Source organism: Neodiprion virginianus, chromosome 4 (genome assembly GCF_021901495.1).
Source record: "Neodiprion virginianus isolate iyNeoVirg1 chromosome 4, iyNeoVirg1.1, whole genome shotgun sequence".
Lineage (NCBI taxonomy): Eukaryota > Metazoa > Arthropoda > Insecta > Hymenoptera > Diprionidae > Neodiprion > Neodiprion virginianus.
The window spans coordinates 16,999,180-17,014,253 of record NC_060880.1 but is presented as its reverse complement, the minus strand read 5'-3'; the positions used below and the strand labels follow the sequence as shown (position 1 = coordinate 17,014,253).

The 15,074-nt window shown below is 38.1% G+C and overlaps 1 protein-coding gene and 1 long non-coding RNA gene across 2 annotated transcripts in view; one reads left to right on the top strand and one right to left on the bottom strand.

Moving 5' to 3' along the window:
• Positions 1-1,009: 1,009 nt before the first annotated feature.
• On the bottom strand, positions 1,010-2,030 carry LOC124302043 (uncharacterized). Its single transcript, XR_006907620.1, has 3 exons — positions 1,591-2,030; positions 1,269-1,397; positions 1,010-1,040 (listed from the first exon to the last, which is right to left on the bottom strand). It is a non-coding gene; the product is annotated as an uncharacterized LOC124302043 (long non-coding RNA).
• A 6,139-nt stretch (positions 2,031-8,169) lies between these two features.
• LOC124302617 (lachesin-like) overlaps positions 8,170-15,074 on the top strand; it is a 29,733-nt gene continuing 22,828 nt past the window's right edge. Inside the window, exon 1 of the mRNA XM_046758948.1 lies at positions 8,170-8,577. Coding sequence (XP_046614904.1) covers positions 8,508-8,577 — 70 coding nt within the window. The 5' untranslated portion in view covers positions 8,170-8,507. The remainder of the gene's footprint in view (positions 8,578-15,074) is intronic.

The window sequence follows — 15,074 nt, the reverse complement described above, 5'->3', positions numbered from 1 at the left end:
ATTAATAGTCTAGAAAAGAGTATTTAGAGAGCTTATCTAATTCCGATCTTGTCACAATAGATCATTAACATAATCAATATACGGTTAAAGCTGTATTAGCTACATTCACTATTAGAGATAATATTTTTTCTCCATTTTTATAGTTATTTAATTTCTTGTACAACAATTTTTCAAATTTCACCGCAAAATGCCCAACGAGTTCTCGTTGTTCAAACATGAGTCAAATTACCTTACAGATGGCATTACATTAATTTTTGCCTTCTCGCGTCGAGTTATAAATACAGAGAAATCCCAATGAGAGCTCATTTCTATAAGATTTATTGTAGTGTTATATTCGTAGCTACACCTGTTATTCTATATTATATAATGTCCTAAATTTTAAACACACGGCCCAACAATGGCTGAAAGCACAATGGCAAGAAGAGAGGAGCAATTTGCATCTTAATCAATCTTTTCTTCTCTATACGTAGCACAGCGATGTCACGTCGGAGGATATGTACTAGTGGATCACTAGGTGGGACACAGAACTGAAACATGATTATGTTAAAAATCTTCAACATCTCTTACAGAAAGTAGGTACGTTGCCAGACCTTATATATCAACAATGAATATTCATAGAGGCTATATTCATAAATACGTACAAAAGTAAGCTAATATTTTACCCGCAATTGCTTATTACTGATAACTTGATATGATAATGTCCCCTTCCCACCCCTCCCCTCCCCTCACACGACCCACCCCGCCCTACCTACTTCTGCTCCTACTCCTACTCCTACTCCTAATCCCACTCCTACTCCTACTATTCCTACTTCTACTCATATTCCTACTCCGAGTCCTATTCCTACCACTACTCCTACTTCTACTCCCATTTCTACATCTTCCCCTGATCCTACTCCTGATGCTGATTCTACTTCATCAAATATTGTAAAAATGTTAAACTCACCGAGCACGAATCCTCGTCCTCCACCTCATCCAGCTCGACCACCTCCAACCACCGCCAACCACCCCCGACGACCACTGCTAACCACCTCGGGTTATAACTGGAATAGTAATAAATATTTTCAGTACAAGAACACATCAAAAGTATTATGTAAGGATTAATATAATTAAATAATCTATTAATACGTAATAAATTTCATGAGCTACTAAATATGTGCTTGCACAAAAAATGAATTGAAATAATTTATTGTAAACATGACAAGTTTGAAATATTTTAGATGAAATATAATTACAATTGCCATCAAATATTATAAAAATGTTAAACTCACCGAGCACAAGTCCTCGTACTCTTCCTCGTCTACCTCCGACCACCTCCAACGACCCCTACCACTTCCTACTATCCCCCACCACCTCCTACCACCTCCCAGCACCTTTTACCACCTCCGACCACCGCCAATCTGCCCGTAAGATTTTTTTTATATAATGTTACAAATTACGTTTACACGTGCATGTAAGGATAACGTATTACAATTTTATGACAATAAATTTCGTCAAAAAATACAGATTTGAAACACTACGCACAGCAATTTTAGCTCTAATTGAACGACGTTACTGTCATATATTTCTATTTATACCAGGACAACTACTCACCAATTGCAATTTGTTGATCCTAGTCCTTCGTTGTTTTTCGGATTCAAAATGTTATCTGAAGCATGCATACTGATTTGATAGTACAAATCATGACGTTCTCAATAATCAAACTTGTGTACTTGAAAATTAGTCCTCAAAGTCCAAAGTCAACACGTCAAGAACCTGGACAGCCAAAACCACGGAGCGCTTGTTCTGGATGTCAAAATCCACCAGGTAGACGACCTGGACAGCCAGAACTACGGAAAATTAGTCCTGAAGGTCAAAAGTCACCAGGTCAAGGACCTGGACAGCAAGAACTACGGGGCGCTTGTCTTGGAACTCGAGTTGCACCAGGAAGCGGACCCGGAGCGCAGGATCCAGGAGGTAGAGAACCCGGTACTCGAAATCTGCCGAGCACGATTCTCATCCGTTCTCTCGACTGCGCGGTTGTTTCCGGACTGAGGAATCCGGCTATCTGATTTTCATCTATATAGATCGGTGACGTCAGAGAGAAATAATTTTGAGAGACGTCACTTTCTGAACATACGAACATTCAAACTTTGGTTTCGAACTTTAATACTATGTATGTATGATTAGACCTGTCCTTAAGAAGGGCAAAATCGAATTTTAATGGTTTTACTCCCCAAATTGGTTCGAAATAATTTAAAAAAAATGTCCGAATTTTTAAAAATTTTTCGTTCCATATTTAACCACGCCTAGGAAGCCTTACCTTTTCCCATAAGAAAAGTATTGGTTTTTCGGTACTTTTAATCGTTATTTTACCGCTGCCGTAATTATCAGCAAAAAAATCGAAAATTTCAGAAAATGTTGACTCAGAAATATGTTACCTTTTTGTCCAATTTTTTGGAATTCGATACAAGCATTTTTGGGCCAGATCAATCACATCTTTATTCTCTGTATGTTGCGAAAAACGCAGAAAAAAGTCGATCGATCTAGCCCAAAAATGCTTGTATCGAATTCCAAAAAATTGGACAAAAAGGTAACATAACTGTCAACATTTTTTGAGCATTTGAGATTTTTTAGCTGATAATTACGGCAGCGGTAAAAAAACGATTAAAAATCCCGAAAAACCAATGCTGTTCTTATGGGAAAAAGTAAGGCTTCCTAGGCGTGGGTAAATATTGAGGGAATTATTTTTAAAAATTTGGACATTTTTTTTTAATTATTTCGAACCAATTTGAGGGGTAAGGCCATTAAAGTTCGATTTTGGCCTTCTTAAGGACAGGTCTAATGTATGACGTATGATGTATGATGATTTTAGTTTTTACATTTCAGACAAGAAATACGCACTTTATCTTTCCTGCCGATTCCAGACTCAAGCGGCTCGGCGCTTCGATGGTCAGCCACTGGCTCAAAATATATTCTTCAGTTAACGGGTCAGCTAATAATAACGATGCCGTTCTGCGACAGTTGGACGATAAAAATTTTTATTTGCACCTTCCAATTATGTGTGTTAAAATAAACTCGAAGTCTTAAGACGTTTCGTTATTTCTCTCCCTATCAACTAAAAAATCGCTAACAGTTACCTCTTTAGTCCTTCAAATCAGGACACTGCGTTAAATACTATCTCATACACGGAGCATTCATTTCATCTCGATCAAACTTAACGCATCCGTGATGTATTACAGTTACTCCGAATCTTGTTCCGTACGAACACTTTTCGAAAACAATTCTGCTTCTCCACCCAACGTAGATATTTCACTTGCGACTACCTAAAACAGCGTTTCGATTCTATGCCTACGAAAATTTAAGATCTAGAGAGCAAATGAAAAGTTGTTGGAATAAGTATGAATATTAATGTTATGGAATACATCGAGCGCGTTTCGAATAGAATCCCATTTCGAAATGAATAATTCTTCTATTTTTATATTGTAGCCGTATTATTGTAGATAATCTAGTTTATCTCCTGGAAAATTATAAAATTTATAGTATGCATCACGTATTAATCGTAAATGGATCATATATGTATATCAATATCGTACATGGACCGCATATATACTTTTTGGTCTCTAATTCATTATTATATTATGATCTATGTATATGTACATTCTTTTCTTGGGTACCTATACTTTACTTAAACCACTGTTTTGCTACTAATTTCGGAAGAAATTTATTCTCCTTATCAATTTCTTATATCTCTGACAAGACGGTAAGTACACACAGGCTATGTACCGGCTTGGGCTTACCATTGCGAAGACTGTGTTACTTGGAAGGTGAATGCAGCCAGTATCATGTTGAAATCGGTAACTCTCTGATGTACTGCAATAAGTTCTCAACTCTACCTTCGGAACACCTCAGGGAGTGCAAGCGCACGACGATTTTCGGTTGTCACACCAAAGCCCAGTACGACAGCTGTCTTTGTATTCCACAGTCAACGTATTAGCTTCATGAGACGTGCATAGGGAAGGATGACAGTGTCATGAAATTTCGCGCCCCGAGGGGGGGGGGGGGGGGGTCGCAAACGTACTCGTTGAATGGCGTCTTGTATAAAATAACATGTTTTTTTCCACGTTAAATACAATTTTACTTTTACCAAACATACAATTGTTACGACGCAAACAACGCATACAAACTGAACAGAGTTTGATCAGGTGTTCAGACGGAGAAGGAAGATGACAATGTTGCTACATTGCTCACTTCCGAGGAACGTATCAACGCATAAAACAATAGCAATTTTTTGAGTGAGAATTGTGCGTAAATTCCTAAATTAATATAGGCCCATGGTTAGCACCCACGTAATAAGTCTCTGAGCGGAAGAACCACCTTAAGCGCAGTCCCAATATGCTGCGAGCAACATGTAAAGAGTTTCAGCCGAAAAACGAAGAATTTTATTCGTCATTTCTCTGCTGTTGATCCCAAGCTCGTTTTGATGGGTTTTCTGAGTTTTTGGGGTTTCAATTGGTTAGAAATGGTTCATAGAAATCTATTCTCAAACCAAATATTTTCCGTTAAAAAAAAAACGTGAGACTAATTGTTCCGATGTTTCGGAAATGTTGTTGACTTTGAACAATGCTGTTTTCAATTTCAATTTCTTAATGCATTTCATCTACAGAATTTCGCTCCAGAAATTAATTACGCCTCATTTGAATACGCTGCGAGCAAAAGAATGACAGTTACAGCCGAAAATCAAGGTTATGTCTCAAATTTTCTCAGCAGCTGCCCCTCGGCTCTTCAACATGTCTTTTTTGCATTTCTGAGTGTGCAACATGTCTCATTAAATTGCAGAAATAGCCAGGTTAACTTCCGAATCCCCGGTTTAGAAGTTACGGAAGAAACTGTCGAAAACCTTGTCTAGGTGTAGCCGGACCTGAATCCAAACCACCGACCAGCAACCCGGCGCCTCGATTGCGCGACCCGTCTGCTATTTTTGCAAGTTGCAGTTTAGGACCCAATCGATAAGCCGGGGATTTGAATCCAAGTCATTCCACTCCGCTAGCACCGAGCCACTTCGGCCAAAAAGGCTAATCTCTCTGGATTTTTCAGTTTTTACGAGTCTTAGCCTCGTCATGTTAGACACGTCTTCAATGACCAATTTAGACATTCTTTTGGTAGGTAGACTTTTCAGGCTGCCGACGAGGTTCACTTAGTTGAGGTCTATTACCTTCGATGGAAGTTTAGTATTACACGTTTTTCTCGCAGGAGTCATAATAATTCGCGACGATGAAACGAAGAGAGCAAAGTGATTGCTGGAATAAGCTCGCGATCATCCACACTTTACTTCATAACGAATTCTTATCACTGCGTAACTGTGCTCAAGCATATGACTTATTTGACGCTTCCAAGAACAGTTTTTATAGGTTACCAAAAATCAATCATGAAACGAAAATTCGTGAACGTTCGGAACTCACTTGGAGGGTAAGGCAGATCTTTGACTCAGAGACCGCCCTATGTGTCGACTAATGTGTGATTATAAAAATGGTATTTCTCAATAAAAGTCAAAGCTCGGAGTTCTCTCAGAGTACATAATCAGAGCTTGTTTTTTTTTTTTTTTTGTCACACACTTATCACTTTGAATGTTTTACTATGAATTTTAGTTATAGTCGAGGAAATAAAGCACTAAAAACGGCCCAACTGTCGATTTTTTGAGCAGTAAGACGGATTTTAATGCGGTTTTTTGCATTCGCTTCGTAAGAGCGCCTACAAACTTTGTGAACTAAATTGATTAATTAATTTTTTGAAAATGCATTATGGCATTAATAATATGCATTTTGCAAGTGCACTTCCAAGAGACACTAAATAAAAAATTTGCTACTCGGGGGTTTTTGGGGTCGCTGAACACGAATATCGCCACGGCAACCGTCTCCGAGGTACCTGGTGCCCAGGGTGGACAGTATCAACGTCTTCTCCTAGAGTTTTGGCGAAAATTGTGATCGAATTTGTGATTGAATTAAGAACAATGTTCTTTAATTGAGGTAAAAATGATAATACTCAAGATAATTTCAGAAAAAGACGTTGAAACGTTCACCCTGGGCACCACGTACCTCGGAGACGGTTGCCGTATCGATATTCGTATTCAGTGACCCCAAAAACCCCCAAGCAACGAGTTTCGACAAATTCGATCACAATTTTCGCCAAAACTCTAGGAGAAGACGTTGATACTGTCCACCCTGGGCACCAGGTACCTCGGAGACGGTTGCCGTGGCGATATTCGTGTTCAGCGACCCCAAAAACCCCCGAGTAGCAAATTTTTTATTTAGTGTTTCTTGGTAGTGCACTTGCAAAATGCATATTATTAATGCCATAATGCATTTTCAAAAAATTAATTAATCAATTTAGTTCACAAAGTTTGTAGGCGCTCTTACGAATCGAATGCAAAAAACCGTATTAAAATCCGTCTTACTGCTCAAAAAATCGACAGTTGGGCAGTTTTTAGTGCTTTATTTCCTCGACTATTATCAGAGATCAATTCTCTCAGTCAAATAGAAGACGAACTTCAATTAGTGGTCTTTATAAAATTTTTCAATAAACTTCAAGAAATCTATTTTTCGCTTAAATTTGTATTGATCTCAGATACTGAGCTTCATGAGTTTTAATTTAAACTGATTGACTAATTGAGTAATTGACCGATTAACTGATTGGCTGATTTTTATAAAGTCAGATCTTTTGCTGCACCTTCTACGTATTGAGCTTCCAAACCAATTTATCAAAAATTCATGTGTGTGACTATCATCTTGGGTCTTCTTATTCAGCCTCACACTCCTGCCCTTGGACCCATAGTAGGGAGCACATTAAATATAACTGTAAAACGATATTGACATAAACATTGAATTTTACAAAAGCGGCTAAGAAGCAATAATTGTTTCAAATATATAATTTGAATGTCAACAGAGATTAGTAACCAAATGGGAAGGGTTTCGAACGTCACACAAAATTATACTAAGAATATTTAAAACCCTATATAAAAGTGGTTTACTCAATATCAATCCGTATGTACCTATAAGTAGAGAAAGTAAAATTCATCTATTATTCAGGGGCATTGAGAAACAAGGATGTCAGACTAAATGATAATCAAGTGGTACGTCTGCAGGTCGTTGGTAACGTTTTAGGAGAATTACTGGAACGTGTCTGTGGTGTATGGCTAGGTCATGTAACGGTTATGTCTTTAAGCCCCCCTTACGTACCTTACAAATCAAAGGATATGATGAATCGAATTGCGTTGTTCGTAATCAATGATACACTACTCCAAAAAAGCAGAAATATGTGGAAATTACGTTCTTATTAACTCGTACTCATTATTGGCTATAACTGAGACATGCTGTTATTTTAATCAGTGATACATATCTGACATTGTTGTGACCACAGTGATGATAGAATTTTTAACGGCTCATCTCGACCCTAAATTAAGGGATGAGGATAATTTTTACCACATCCTTCTCTCGGTGTACGCATGTGTGTTATATCTGTTACATCTCTACTCTGTAACTTAAATCTCCGTGTGTGACATGCAGGTTATAGCAGCCTGTGGCGGACATTATGTTGGTCCTGTACAGGTTATTAACAGTCCGTGTGATATAAGCGTTATTCTATGAAGAAGTTAAGGATTGTTAGTTTAACATCACTCATACGAAATTTTGATACTTTGGAGTGGATCTTTCACATAAAGTACAGGTGTTCGAAAATATCGTCCACAAAGAATATGGCATTGCGTAGCAAACGATTTTAGATCTTAATTCAAAATCATAGGGTCACTTGCTTGTGTAGTAGGAGGCTTTTTTCCTTACGAGCATCACGTCATCTCACAAGAAACGATGACGAAGACAGTAGGGCTTAGAGAAATATGAAACTCATGTGGTTACCGCAACACCCCATCTCTTCCCCGTTTCGTCGCGTCTTTTAGTTTGGTGTTGTTATTGGATGAACAACCCGGAGCGTATAGTGTGTTCTCCTAACGTGGAATTGTACATGTGAAAATTCATGTGCATGTGGCGAAACTTGTTACAGCGCAGGAGAGATTTGTGAATGCGAAGCAGTGCCCGGGCAACAGCCAAGAACGCCCGGGACGCCTGCGCCGTCGTTCACATGCCTCTGGGGGAGGCTTTTCTATACGGGATTGTCGAGGTATAGTGAAAGATCCCAGGCAGCGGTAGTAGCGACCCGGGACTCTGCGGGATGAGTTGTTAAAAGACATACATAATGTATCTTATGCCGTACCGCGCAACCGAGAACGTGAATTAGAAAAACGAAGCCTAAAATTTTTTTTTAAGAAGAACTGACATACGCCATCGTAGTTCAGTGCTTTTCACATCGAACCTTGTGTCACCGTGTTTTATTCGTTCATTAAACTTTGGAACGCGAGACTTTAAGTGAAAATCCGGTGGTGAGTCGTGGCTAACAGGCAACAAAAAACGACAATCACTGACAGTATAATAACGAATGCAAACTTGGTGATTGGAAATTACGGGAGGGAAAATACAGTGATGAATTCTAAGCTGCGCATGTTTTTGGTTCTGTGTGTCGTTACAACTGTCACTGCTGTTGGATATAAAGGTAGTATTTCGGTCTGAAACTACTAGCTTATTATTAATTGAAATTGATTATCTAGATGTCATGAGCTTTGGAGATTCTTTTTCATTGTTCAGACTCTATTTTCTCACTCGGATCTTCACAAAATTGAGTCATTTTTCAAGTCAAGTTTTGACGGAGTTAGTTAGTTCTGAAACTGACTACAGTAAGGTTATAATATTACCAGGTGGAAACGAGCCTGTGACAATTAGTTTACAATTTAACGAATTCTACTTGGCGATGGTTTTCACTACTGGTGGCTTACATGAAATAGGAATTTATTTGATAAATTTCACTCTCTATTGCAGTGGATTCGGGAGATGCAATCATGTGAACTGGGTGTGTTTGCAAAATGTCTATTTCATATTCAAATCACATCTGAAACCTAAAACACTACTCTAAACATTTATATCAATTTTCACATACCGGATTCTTTCTGGCGTATCTGAAAAATCACTTTTTTCGGACAGTTATTTTGTTCCGGGGGTGGTAGATGGCAGATAAAGCTGATCTGGGATCAGCTCGTGAATATGGGACTTTCCACGTGGTTTTAAGGTGGGCTTGAATCTCGCTATCTCTAATAAATTGAAATTTTATCAAGGTTAGAGTACAGTCGGCGATGGTAGTAGAAATGATTTTAGGATATTTAATGAGAGCTATTTACGAGCGCACTTATTTACCAATGAATATGCTAATGATTTTTCCACGACTATTGTACCTATATCTTATTCGGGAAACTCCTAAAAATTAACACAACCTTGATTTAAATAAAGTGCTCGAAATGTTGAATTGAATCTTCATTACTACATCCTTTACATACCTTTAAATTGTTACATAATAAATAAAAGTAAAACTGCATCTCTCATAGGTGCCATTAAATGCTCATGCAGGTCAGCACGTGTATATTTGCATTTACGTTTAAATAAAACGCGTTGATGACATTTCAATCGTGATTTTGGGGTAAACGTGGAAACCAAATTTTAAGACGAGTATCATTCTTTGCTTCCTTAGTTACGGAGTAAATTTTCTCTTTCTTCTTTACGAGTTTTTCGTTCCAGGACTTTCTTAAAGAGTTGCTATGAATAGAAAAAACAATCCAGTCTACGGAGGACAGTCAAGATTGTGATTTTGTTTTCATTTTATGATAAGTCATCTTCGATTTTCAATGAGCTGAAAAATTTCGTAGAGCGCTCTACCGCCCAGGCATTGTGAGATGAGACACTGTATGATGAGATGCAGATTTTGACGTGATGTTTTATTTGGCTCTCTTGTTGCGGGGTGGATAATTCGGATCACGAGTGACTATCGATGACCGAATCCACACCCGGCGTTGATGTTATTACGGCCTATTTCGGGTTCGTAACCCGTTGACTACGCGCACGTACGAAGGATAAGAGGAAATGTGAGGCACTGCTATTGAGGAGTTGAATGTTTGAGTATATAATTGATTGACTATAAGGAAAATGGAGAGTACAATGAGAAGATGCTGTAACGTGTCGGAATTCGAATGCTCTATTCATATAATTTCGTCCATCTATTCTGCCGATCAGCAAACAAATGGATTCCCGGGCCAAAACAGCGCTACATGGTCTTGCTGGATTACGGCTGTCAGCTTCGAGCTTCACTCGATCCGCCGCGTGGCACCGATTCCCTCACTATCGTCCCGTAAACAAATAGGAAATATTATTATAAATAACCAGAGCTTAATTAATCGGTCACGTCAGCGAATCATACCTGCTTTTACATAACGAGATGAAGAGGCGAAGCATCGCGGATCGTACGTCGGTATTTCTGTCCATTGGAAACTTTGACCTTACGATTTAAATCGGCAATGGTGTCCGTGGATGTTCACTATCGTAGCATGTTTGTGCAGCCATCCGACAGTTGAGGTTCATTCTTTATGCTAGTAGGTACGTATCAATGTCCGGCCGAACCTTCGGCTTCAGCCACCTTCGACCAAAAAAGTACCGTTGCCCGCATCTTCGGCTTCAGCCAAAAATCAGCCGACGGTTTGGCCGAAGCCAAAGTTTTTTATCAGTTGTCGAAAAAGGGACGAATTTGTAGAAGCGCGGGCGAGTTGCGTGCCGAGTTAGGTACCGTCATCTCATTTCATTGCAATAAAGAAATAAATATATAAATCTTACCGAGTACTTCTTTTATTACTACTATCACGCGTAATACCAAATGATTCTACGCAATTTGCATCGATATTATTATCGGTCTTAGCCAGTGTTATAGAATTTCTTACTAAAGTTCAACCTTCGGCTTCGGTTTTGGGCAAAGGTTGAGGCTAGGGCTAAACAATCGGCTCCGGCTTTAGCGAAAATCTAACCTTCGGTCGGACACTAGTACGAATGCGCGTAACCATCTGGATTCTGGAAGTGTAGGTTCCTATTATTAATCCTTGTGTAACTATCCGAAAGCGCAGGTTTATTGATTATATTTGTGTATAACTATCCGGTAATGGAAATGACGTTACTCCAGATGCTCTCCTTTCTCATATATAATACATTAAAAATTGTGCTAATTCCTAACCACCCAATATCATTACTCCCACCAATACATGTATACCTTTTTATTCCATCAACTTCCTGAATAAACAAATACTAATTTCCTGTCACATGTAATTGCCTGCTTCGCCTCGCTGATTCATTGCCTACGTGCATTTACTTAGCCTAAGACAACCCACGGTTTACTCCAAACGTCCTGAGTATGATCATGTTAGTTTCCGCTTCGTTTTTTAATTATTATTACAGAAAGCAATTGGCGCCCAAAATTAACATAGAATGAAAGTGCACGTGGCCGGAGTATCGCAATATGGCGGAGGAAAAAGGGCAAAGAGGCGAATTTTGATGTTGGCTGAATGGAAGATGACTTGCGAGTGTGAATATATGGGGGAAAGCATGCAAGGGACTGGTTAGTTGCAGTTTAGGAGAAGAGGGAGCATTCTGCTGATGCGGTATGAGAACGAAGGCAGTGAGGTGATGACGAGAAGAGGATGCAGGATATAAGGTAGCTGTAAGAGTGTGAGGAAAGAATTCAAGGTCTGGAGGACGTAATACTCTCAAAGAAACTTGGAAGGTGGTCCGTCGCAGGGAAAATAAAAAAAGTTTATTACTTAACAAAATTAAATTGGATTTCTTAGGGAGTATGAAAAATATATTTTCGTTTCCTCTGCAAAAGCTCTAGCCAAAACGCATGTAAATATACCTCAGGAAGCTTCTTGATGCTCATTCAAAACAATATATAGGTCATGTGAAGAAAAAAAAAAAAAAACTTCCAACAAGTTTCAATCCCTTATCGCTTTTATTTAACCTTCAGTGTCAAATTTGATGTGTTTGATTTCAATTTTTTTCTTCTGCATCTGAAGGAGTTGCTACCATTGAAAAATTTCGCTTTGAATTAGATATTAAAACGCGCATGGGGATACATTATTTCCACTTTGACGGCAACTCCGAATGACGAACAATTCAACAAAGTTTTATGTCAAGTTTTTACTGTGATCGAGTTGGGTTGTACCTAAATTTATTTTTTCTCAAATAAAATTTGTGAAAACTACAGTGTTAAAGAAAACAATGTTGAATTTAACACTTTCTGCATGTCCCAGTTGGTCCACTATAGAGTTCGTGCGAATTTTACACAAACCATTGATGTCGAGTCGAGAGACGCTGAAAACCGAATTGAGAATGCAGAAACCAAATTAGGAATGCAACCGATCTGAAGCTGCTCGAAATCGAATCTATTGTAAATTCAAGGCTTTGAGTGACGACCTATGCAAACGTGTGCAGTGATACTCTGCTGTTGGTTGTAAGAGAAGTCGATACCATCGAAGGTTGCAAAAGGTGTAAAAGGTATCGAAAGCGCATAGGAACTAGTGAACACCTTGGACCTTCGGAGCGTAAAAATAAATTCGAAAAACCCGAGAAGCAAACAGGTATCACTTTAACATTAATGCGATTTTTTTGCAATATGGACAACGGCCCTCACGTCTGTTATTCACATGTTTGGTTTTTAAGTAGCAAGTCAAGTGACACATTATTCTATTCCCGAAGGGATTTTGACATAAAGTGGTTGCTGTATCAAAAATCGGAATGTGAAGTTAATGTGATTTCCACGTCAATAAATGAGGCAAAAAAGTAATATCAATTTTGGACAATATCAAATCTGGTAAGACAAGTTCTCGTACAAACAAATCGTAACCAATTCAAAATCAGGCAGTATCCGATTCATTATCATCTATTTATTATTCATACTCATATTCATTTTTTACATTATCAACTTCTGTTTTCAGTTTGAAAATGTATTCTATTAATATGTCCGGAAATATTTCAGTAATTTTGTGATAATTTCTTTATACACTTCAGCATCCTGTCAAGTTTGTACACTGGTTCTTATATCTTCGGAAAGGTAAGATCATTTTGAAAATATCGATATTTGCTATCGAAAATATGTCATTCGCCCGAAGCAATGCGACTTCTCACGTTAATCCGTAAGAGATTTAGATATAGGGACACTTTATTTAGACCATGAATTCAGACATCATATGTTTAAGGTGAGTTTGTCCACTTTTCACATCCTGTATACAGCTTAATTACGGGAACATACCGCACACATGAGGCTCCGTACAGAGGAGATGGGCTGCATGGATAATAGGAACGTTACTGTCAGCAAATACCTTATTCGTTGGACCTGTTTTGCTTGCTACAACAAGATGGGAAAGTGGTCAAATTCACCCGAAACTGACGCAGAATTAACCGACTACCAATTAAAACCTAAAAAATACACCAATAGAAAATTTATTACAGAAGTGTGAACGGTATTCATGGCGCATGATTTATTTCAAACTTCGTTTAGAGTAAAAGCGGTTGTTTTTTGGTAAATTTGTTGTATAATCCTCGGGTGTTACAAGCCGCTTCCCCTCCGGACAGAAAGTCACTTCGCAAGCTATTGGACGCTACAACGTCCAACGGAATTTGCTATTTGGAGCGAATTCTGTCACGTTCGGATAATTATATTTGAAAAATTGTCAAATCGAAAAAATCGAAGATCGCAAAAATGTTTATTTGAACCCAATAGCGCAATATAATTTTTATTTTTTTTATTTCTGTGGTGGTAGGACAAAGAAACTCGCTGGTTACAGATTTTTTTGAACATATTTAGTCTTACGGCAAAACACATACTGAGAACATGGCCGAAACACGTTTAATTTAAATGGGGAAATCCACCCTTTTACAGGCAGGGGTCAGAGTTGGGATAAAAATCTGAAAAAAGGGGTAATAATTTTGAAATTTTTCGGAGCCGATCTAGGGGTTGTCTGATGAAAAATTCCTCCGAGCCCTAAATAAGGACCACCCTAATGCACATATGTATATTGTATACGTATTACGTACCTACGCTGCGCGGCACTGTTTGTGCTGCCGAAAAGTTTCACTTCTGTCGCGTGTGGTTTGCCCAAATTGTTTTAAAATTATAATACGAGAATTTTTTAATTTCATTTGCAGCCATTTATCACACGTTTGGTCATATCTTTGTATTTTTTCTTTTTTTTGACCAAATTTTAAATTCCCCAACATTTCCACGATTCCCTGACCAATCTTTTTTGCCTTCAACATTTCCCGGTTTTCCCTGATCGTGGCCACCATGGTAGAAAGGCAATTAGTGCGCCACAATGCTACCGCATGCAGCAGTCGGGAAACCTCAATTCTTAGTAATGTTACCCCTGTGATCTCGAATACAGACATAACGTGCGAGTACTGTACATACTTTATTACTGTTCTTTATTTGTGACTGTACACGGTTGAGAATTCGGAGTACCTTGGGTGTAAAATTTGCTCAGTCAATTTGAGCCCGTACGCATTTGTGACAATATTTGCACTGAGACGTGTTCGTGCGAATGTTGTTATTCCAACGATAAGTAAAATTGGAGTGAATTCTTATGAGTTTGAGTAAAATTTGCACAAATTTAAGTTAAATTTTCACGAACCCGTATTGATTCCAAGCTGCAAGAAATTTACACGAAAATTTTTGACAGTGTAAATTTGTTTGTTAATTTGTAACGCTGATATTGTTGACAATGATATAAAAGTTCATATTGCGATAGTTGCGATGGGAATAAAGCTGATAATAAGAATGAAAATGAAGATACAAATGAGAGTAATGATAAGAAAATAGAAATGGTCAAGAAACGAATGTAAACGATAACTACAATAGTGGCCAAGGTCCATCCATTTCGTTTTTAGTATTTAGTATTTTTAATTCGTTTTAGTACCGTATTTTTCCCCTTCTCTGACGATGTCATAATGCCTTTAAATCCAATCTGCTAACCTAAAATGTTTTCAGTTTTCTGTTATTATTGAACAGAAGTAAACACTTCAAAATTTGTGTTAATCCAAATTGATACGTTACCAAAAATGAAGAAAATATATTTAATTAAAATTTTGACAGTTTCCTAGAAGATTCAGGGTACGGAGGGAGGATTAAGT